The sequence below is a fragment of the Poecilia latipinna genome, unplaced genomic scaffold (genome assembly GCF_001443285.1).
Source record: "Poecilia latipinna isolate Pla-1442-1.1 unplaced genomic scaffold, P_latipinna-1.0 Scaffold276, whole genome shotgun sequence".
In the NCBI taxonomy this organism is placed as follows: Eukaryota; Metazoa; Chordata; class Actinopteri; order Cyprinodontiformes; family Poeciliidae; genus Poecilia; species Poecilia latipinna.
In genome coordinates, this window is record NW_015112892.1 from 548,865 (window position 1) to 557,547 (window position 8,683).

Sequence of the window (8,683 nt, forward strand, 5' to 3'; positions counted from 1 at the left end):
CGTTTGAAGATTTTAAATGGCATAACAAACATAATTTTAATCTTACTTGGTGATATGATTTTTGGAAACATTGATTGTTTTTCTTTGATTATTACTGATGATTTACTGTTGAGAATTTTCCTTGAAAGGATCTCGATTCTCTTCATCAAGATGTTTTTTCTTCTTCTAGCTGAAAGGTAATAGCAATGCAAAACCCAATACTATCCGTCCTGTTTCAAGTTTGGGGGAAAAAAAATTTAATGTCGATGTCTTGTGAAGGACAAGCATTAGCACATAACTAATTTTTTTAGTCATTTTTTAGATAGAATATGAGAACTTGAACACATTAAAGGACCAGGTAAGTTATTGAAAGCCAACAAAAATAGCATCACATCCCACATTTTTTTTGACAAAAAAAAGGAAAAAGAAAAAAAACTTTTTTTGCCATAAGTTTTGGCAAAAAAATAAAAAATAAACAAATCCAACTTTAGGAAGGTGACAGTATGTTTTTTTGTAAAACAAATTTGATTTAGTTGGCTAATAAGGCCCTATTTTCATCACAATATTCTAGAGTACGATGTTTTTTATTTTTGTGTTTTTTAAAGAACAGGATGCGTCTGAGCCAAATGGTATCATGTGAGGTCACTGTTAAGCTGAACAGGAAGCCCGCCATTAATCAAAGTAAGGGTTCCTCCTCTCCCGCTAACGGACGCAGACTTTGGGTTTTCTCGTTTAAACATCTTGTTTCCTCGAACAGTGGGGTACCGCCTCAGGACTGGTGTCCCGTACGCGGCCCCCCTAAAGCCCCCGATTCAGACGACGTGGGCCACCCTTCAACCGGATCCCATTAAGAGGAACATAAGATGGTGATTGGATGAGGCTTTGGGATGACATGTTCTCCTTGATTAGCTAATTCCATTCTCACAACCGTCTCAATCCTGTTAGTGTTGGCAGGGTTAGGGCTGCCACGCTGTTCGCCCGGAGAACTGAGCTTCACCCGCGATAAGCCGCGTCTCCACCGGGTGCCAGGGATCAGTAGACCGGCCTCAACGGCTTCTCAGGGGAAAAGAAAGAAATAAGTAAATGGGCTTCAAAGTCAGCCTCTCGTGTGTTTTCTTCTCGGCGTATAATACAACTGATTCTGCCATCAATACATGAAAAGTGTAATTTTTTTTACCGTTTTACTGAAAATATTTAGATAGCTTGATCTTAAAAATATGACCAAGTTCATAGTTTCCTTTTTCTTTTTAACAATACAACACATGCAGTCAACGTAGAAATGTAAATTTAGGGCATTCAGTGCTTTTCTTGAATTTTTTTTTTTTTTTTTCAGTTAGCAATTATGTTTTCAAAGTAGAACTGGGAAGCCTACACTTGGTATTTGGTTTAAAATTTATCATTTAGTCCTACAATATGGCTCTTCTGAGTGGAAATAATAATCGTAATAAACCATTTCCAGTGATCCAGCCAGCATGTCTGTTTAATCTCATGGAGTTGAGGATTAAGGTTATGGTAAAGACAACTTCCAACTCAACACACTGTTCAGGTTGGATCATCATCAATGTCACTGAAAGCATATAATATTAGCAGTTATACTAATTGTTCATTTAAGTGAAGGATGCAAATAATTTAATCTTCCTACTTTTCTGATAAAAACAAATTATTTTATTTCAAAGTGAAATTTGTATTTTGTGAGAAGTGGCTAACGAATCTTTTTGACTGAATGAAAATCAAAATCTGTCATTGGCAAAACTAATTTTGGGTGTAATTTTATATGCGTTTTAAAAATTTTTTTTTTAGCAAATTAGTCTGAAAAGTGTGTCCCTTAAATCAATCAGTTGTGGCCCTGACAGTTTAGGTCTAAATATTTTGCAACCTCTTTCCATCGTCCCAGTCTCTCTGCTGTAAATAAGCATCCCTGATGATAATGTCACTACCGCTGTGTTTCACTGTGGGATCAATATTTTATCCCCAAAAAAAAAAAAAAAAAATTCTGGGTTGAACTGAGCCTCATTTCCACGTCTTTTGTTTCGTGGGAAAAAAAAAAAAAAAAGACGTAAAAATTTTACTCCCACCTCGCATTTCAGTTCCACTTTTGCCGCGTTACATCCTATAAGACACTGATAAAATACGTTGACAAAGTGACAAAATGTGTAAGGTAGACGCACTTTATTCCTAAAACAGAAGCTGCACCATCAGTAGCGGCACACAGGTATATGTACACATATACACACACAATTACCTAAATCTGTTATATAAAATATATAATCTGACAATGTACCTTTAATTCCTCTTCAGAGCTCATCGAGTTACTGTGCGAGAGAGACAGACAGACAGAGAGGTAAGTCTCATCCACTCACTGGGTGGGACACGTGGGGGAAAGAAAAAAAAAATGCCCAGGCCAGTTTTTAACTTCGTTTTTACAGCATGGCAATAAAAAGGTCTGTATCCCCCTTTTGAAAAAATAAGATTCTAAAAGCAATCTACAGCAAATTCACTGTAACAGGTCTCTCTCTCTCTCTCTCTCCATCCTCCAATTGAGAAAAAAATTACACTTCTTAAACCAATTCCTTTACAGCGAGATGTACACACACTCTAGGATTTGTAATATATAAAAGATATTAAGCATTAAAAATTCCACATTTAAAAACTTACAATAAATAATATATGCAGGCATTTTATTAAGATAAAATTTCTTAGATTGCAATCTACTGTCATTAAAAAGAAGTTGTTGGGATTTTTTTTGTTGTTTTTTTTCCTCCTTTACGAAACATCCCTCGATCATCCAAAATGCTAAAATTGGATTCTTGGCATTTGATTGATTGGGGCGGGACTTTTCCAGGTCGGTGTGTGAAGAAAGACGAACACCGGGAGGAAGGGGAGGATGAGGAGGAAGAAGAAGAGAGCGCCTTTGCCACGTTCGCTCCTGACGGGAGTGTGACGAGCGCAAAGAAAAAAAAAAAAAAAGGAACAAAAATAAAATAAAATCCAGAGTTTGTCTTCGTGATTCCTCAGATCAGCAGTTTGATCTCATTAAGACTTTCAGAGCATGTTCATGATGAAGTTGTAGATCTGTGTGAGCACCACGAAGTGAACGGGCAGACACGAGCGCCGGTCCTGGGTGGCGGGGTTGCACGTCAGCCAGGAGAGGGCGTTGTACTGCTCCAGGACAAATCTAAAAAAGACACAAAAACAACAAAAAATGTAAATATTGAGGAGTGACTGATTTCATTGCTCTTCTTTAGAGACGGTTAAGGTTTGGTTTCCTACCTGAGCACCTCGGAGGTGCAGTTAGAATCCAGAGGGTGGGAGTGTTTACCGTGCAGGAGCTCGTCTGATTGGACAGAAGACACGTGCAGGTGCAGAGACGCCTGGGAAAACGATGCAAGTACAAAGTGAGTCATTCATGTCTTCTTACATTTAAAAGGATCATCTGAACTTATGTTTAAAAAAACAATTTAGAGTAATCAATAAATAAGTTATCAAAATAATCGTCAACTAAATGAGTAACTGAATAATCCTTAAGCATACAGACTAAAAATGGACATTTGCTGAAACAACACAGAGCAGTAATGAAGTCAACATTTTACAAATATATATATTTTGCATTTATGATTAAAAAAAAAACCTACAGAACATTTTTGTTCAAATTAGCAATTGATTTTAATGCGTTTTGAATATTGTGATAAAAGAAAACAAAAAAAGGTTAAATAAAAATTTTGCAAATTGTGGCAATTTTTTAAAAATGCGATTAATCGTCAAAATAATCGACAGAACAATTGATTTCTACAATAACCACTAGCTGCAGTCCTAATTTGCACTGAAAAGACTAAAGTAAGCATCGGTACCTTGAGGAAGAGCGGACACTGATTCTGGGCTTCGGGACAGGCGGACCAGAACCAGTCGGGCAGCGGCCCCGCCTTCGCCGTGGAGATGAAGTAACCCAGAGCCATGGGCTGCTGCAGGATGCTGAGCGCCTCCTCATGGGACTCCATCCGATCCGCACCCTGGCCCTGACGGCACAAACACCAACACATCGACTCACACTGCGCTCAGAGTTTTACTGAAGCATCAGGATCAACACAGAGGCAGCTACTAGATACTGATAGTTTTCTACTGCAAAAAACACAAAACGATACCACATTAAAGTAATTATGGAAATGAGTCAGTTTAGGCTTTTAAAATGGACCGAATCACTTTTTTTTTTCCCCAGTGTGAAATGATGACATCAACCACTTCAATTTGGGGAAAAAAGAAAAACTCACTTTCTGTAGCTACTCAGTAACAATATGCTGACATAGTGCTGCTCTTGAGTACTTTTTTTTCTGAGTACTCCATCTCTGTAGAACCCGGGTAAAAACTGATTTAGGAACAGATAAAGGTCGTTATGTAGCTTCTGGAACAATCTTAGTTCTACGCACAATAGCAGAAAAACTGAATTTCCCATCTCAACCACTTCCCAGACATGAGAGTATGTATGTAGACGTTGAGCTCTTGTGTTTTGGGGGAAAATACTCAAGAGTTCAGACTTGTCGACCCGGTCTTTTTGTAAAAGGCCTCAAACGAAAAACGACATTCATTTCAGACTCTTCGTTCGGACCGACCTTGCCCGCCTCTCCGTGGTGGTAGTGGTGTCCCGGAGAGTGGACGGGCGAGGTCGTCGGGGAGTTGGGCAGGATGTTGATGAGCTCTGGATCCATGTCGTTGACAAACAATTCAAAGAGTCCCATCCCCTCCTCTGCAAAAAAAAGGAGAGAGAAACGTTTTGACTCATGGCAACGGAGACGATCTGATGGGACGGCGACGGCTTTTAAAGGCGGAGGCCTACCGGGGTTGATGTGGTTGAAGCTGATTTCGATGGGCTCCGAGGTGTTAGTGTTGATGACCTGCACCATGGCCGACGTGGGGAACACCAGGATGTGCGTGCAGGACGTGTCCTGCGGCGTGCTCAGCTGCGACGTCTGCATGTTGAGGGTGGTGCTGCGACCGAACACCGAGCCGGTCGACACAGAGTCTGAAACGCCGGCGGATTTATATCCGTTTAAAAACAAAGTAGGAAGCACTTTTTTTTTTTTTTTTTTGTTAAATCGCACTGAGGTAAGTTTAAGACTCGTCGTCTCACCTGGCATGATCACAAAGGACCCCTGTGGCTCCATGGCGACCAGACAGGCGCTCAGGATGCTTGGCGTGTCGGCAGCAGAGATGCCACACATCCGACACGTCTCCTTCAGACGCTTGCTCAGAGACTGCAGGTTTGTCCGACTCAGCAGAATGCTCCAATCTTAAACATAGACAGAGAAAAATAAATATGAGACCAAACTTTAACTTACTTTCTAAATAACTTGGGTATAAGAAACGCAACTGTCATGTTGCTTGGTTCTAGCATGCAAGTTTGTCGTTTTGTACTGACGTTAGCCAATGGCGCCCCATTATACGTACTGGTAGTCGATTTTTAAATATTAATTTTTAGCCATGACTTTGTCAAATACACTCTAATGAAGCCCCTGGTGGAAAAGGTATAAATAAGAGAATTTAAGTTGGTAAATCTGGACATGTTTATAATTACAAGCCCTTAAATTGAGATAAATATGTTTTATTTATAACTTTTACTAAACCAGGTTCGTCTTATTGAGAACAAAGATCTCTTTTATAAGAAACTTATAAACGGCGCAGCAACATAAATAATTGCTTCAGCACAGATAAGGTCGATCTCATCAATTTAAAACACACATTAACTAATTTTAAGTAACAAGATCTTGAGTCTGAAGCTCAGTTACTGATTTATTCCAGGCGTTTGAAGAAGAAAAATTTAATTCTGTCTTTTTTCCCCCCATTCAGTTCCTACACCGGAGATATGAAATTACAAAGTATTCATGGATTGAAGATGGCACCTTAAAGTTAAAAGATGAGTCAAATGGGAAGGAATAATACCAAACACGACTTTATATATAAACTCACAGCAGTAAATGAGGAGCTGAGGCACCAAATGAGCCATTAAGTAGAACATATTTCAACTTGTGTTTTTTTCCTGTACACCCTGATCTTTCAGTCTTTGAGGTGTCGCAGAACATTTTGTTCAGTCGGGATTTAGAACAAGTAGCTGCTAAAGCTGTATTTGTGCTCCACCTAAATGTTTAATGGGACCAGGACATGACACCGCCTTCTGAATAAAAACAAAAAGTTGCAAATATCTCGTCTAAAACTATTTACGTAAATACAGAATCTGAATGGGCTCAGGACAGAACTCAGAGACGCCTGGTTTTACTCCAGAGGAAGGGAACGCTTAAGAACTAGAGAGACTAGTTGAATAAAATAAAAACAAAAAAGAAACCCAGTATTTAATATATTTTAAAAAGCAATAAAGAGGGTCAAAAAGTAGGGAAACACGACATGATAAATTGTCCCAGAAGTCATCACAATAAACGATGATGTCGTCTTGGACACCACTTTAAAGTAATATACTAGTGATGACATAATGACAGAACTCATTTTAAACTTTAAATTCTAACATTTAACATTGAAACTGAAAGATATTCTAAATATCAAAAATAAACAAAAACAACAGAAATAAGTAAAATGAATTGTGATGCGTCTGTAAACAAAATTCTCCTTCAAAAGAAAAAAAAAAGACCAGTTGAGACCAAAGCACCAAACTATAACACTTTTGTCATACAGTTTTGATAGAAAGAGAGAAAAAAAACTAATAAGTCATGCAAATTATATAAGTTGGATAAACAGATAATATTGATATCGGCCCAAACTTTCACGTCGGTGCATCGATATCAAAACGCATCAGATCTTAGGTGTGTTTGTCTTTTTGGAGAACAGCGTACCTCTTAGCTCGCCGTGGCCCATCCTGCCGAGCCGTCCAATCACCACCCTCCACGGTAGTGATGTCACCTGGACCAGGCCGACACACCACTCCCACAGCTTCTGCAGGCCCACTCGTCTGGCAGAGCTCTTTTTCCTGCGAGCCCTGCGGTGAGACAACAAGCTGTTAGCATCGACTAGTCTAGCATCCCCGCTGCGCCGAGATGTACATTTAGTGTTTGCAGAGAGCACGCACACACACACACACACACACACACACCTGTTAGGAACATCAATACTGATGATGCAGGACTCCAGCAGCTCGCCGTGCTGGTCGGTGCAGGATGCCAGCAGCCAGCGCTGGTCGTGGGACAGGCAGTAGCCGACAAAAAGCACGTTGTACTTCTGCGACGCCTCACCGAACGTCTCCCCGAGCTCAGTCTGCTTGTCTTTCACGGGGGCCAAAATGAAGGATGGTGTGTAAAGACGGAGACACTCCGGCCGCTGTGAGGGGGAAGGGGGGGAGTTTTGTTAGTTTCTAAATCAACAATAGAAGTCTCGCATGGAGCCATTAGATCAGTCACCTCTGGGTTCTTGAGGGCCATGTCGAGAGCGAGGCCGGGCCCGAAGCCCGTCAAGGCCTTGAAGTTGGTGGAGTTCGGCAGCGGCCGGCGACACTGGGTGTACACGGAGAAGGCCAACGACTTGAGGTGCTGGCTGTAGATGTGGCGGTCGCCGCTGTGCACCGGCTGCAGCAGGTACTGGCAGGGAACAATCTGAAAGGAATTGGAAAAACACAAATCTTAGGCACTGTAAACTGGTCTAGGATGAGAGACATTCCAATCCTTAAACACAATCAAGAGATTTATGTTGCATAAATTACACTTGAGTTAATCATTGATGAAATTTGACCAACCTTCAACTATTAGACATAAAACATTAATTTTGACTAGAATATTTCAGTCTTGGTTCCCAAACATGTTTCTAACATCATAATTCCATGTCTTTGGTACTCAAATGAAAACTTGATCATGAAAATTTTCAGTCCCTTTTTGCCAAATTTTTAAACTAAAGTTTCCCATGAATTTACAAGTCAACTAGTGAATCAAAACAAGCTCTAATAATCAACCCCTAACATCATTTATAATTTCAGATTATTTATATTATAAACCTGTGAATAGTAATAATAAAAATTACTGACATGAGAAATATCAGTGCTAAATGCAAATCTATTTACTTTATTTGTTGATACTGTTGCATCAACACTGAAGCCATTAGCTCATATAGTCATATCTCTTGTGTGTTAGAATCCCCTCTGGCATGTTGATGCAACTTTGTGTCACCATTTGACAAGCGGAAGCACCACCTCAATTAGCCACCGCTAATTACCCCCCACCCCCCGCCTGCTCCGACGACGACGGCTGCACAGGAAAAGCGCCGCACCTGCACGGAGACGGCGTTTCTGATGTGAGCGGGCAGGAAGGGGAGCATCTCCATGAAGCAGCGCAGCAGGCCCAGAGTGTAAGTGCTGGAGTGGACCTCTGTGTCCGCGTTCTCGTAGCTGAAGGGGTCGACAATGTAGACCACGATGGCAGGCGGGTACGAGACGGCGTGGGACTCTCCGTCCGTCGGCTTGCCCACTTTGTCCCTCTCCATTGTGCTGCATGGGCAGGAAAACAAAAACGACACTTGAGCAAAATGTCAAATAAATAAATATAATAATTTAAATATTTGAAAAACACTAAGTTGGTAAGTAAACTTGTCACAATAAGCAATTAATCGCAGGATAAATTACAATAAATTATTGTTTTTTGTTGTAGTTTTTTTTTTTTTTTTTTTGTTATTGAAAATTTATTACTTTTACTTTTGTTTTTTTTTTTTTTAAATTTTGTAT

At 40.2% G+C, this 8,683-nt stretch overlaps 1 protein-coding gene across 3 annotated transcripts in view; it reads right to left on the minus strand.

Moving 5' to 3' along the window:
* Positions 1-2,129: 2,129 nt before the first annotated feature.
* Positions 2,130-8,683, minus strand: part of LOC106948173 (mediator of RNA polymerase II transcription subunit 13-like) — a 34,575-nt gene continuing 28,021 nt past the window's right edge. For 2 of the 3 annotated variants that reach the window (XM_015033706.1, XM_015033705.1), the window contains exons 21-30: positions 8,233-8,449; positions 7,374-7,565; positions 7,070-7,293; positions 6,813-6,955; positions 5,102-5,260; positions 4,808-4,993; positions 4,584-4,717; positions 3,828-3,992; positions 3,250-3,350; positions 2,130-3,154 (exon numbers count right to left, since the gene is read on the minus strand). In XM_015033706.1, the coding sequence (XP_014889192.1) occupies positions 3,022-3,154; positions 3,250-3,350; positions 3,828-3,992; positions 4,584-4,717; positions 4,808-4,993; positions 5,102-5,260; positions 6,813-6,955; positions 7,070-7,293; positions 7,374-7,565; positions 8,233-8,449 (1,654 nt within the window). In that variant the 3' untranslated portion in view covers positions 2,130-3,021. Of the gene's footprint in view, positions 3,155-3,249; positions 3,351-3,827; positions 3,993-4,583; positions 4,718-4,797; positions 4,994-5,101; positions 5,261-6,812; positions 6,956-7,069; positions 7,294-7,373; positions 7,566-8,232; positions 8,450-8,683 lie in introns of all 3 variants that reach the window. The other variant, XM_015033707.1, reaches the window with a different exon arrangement.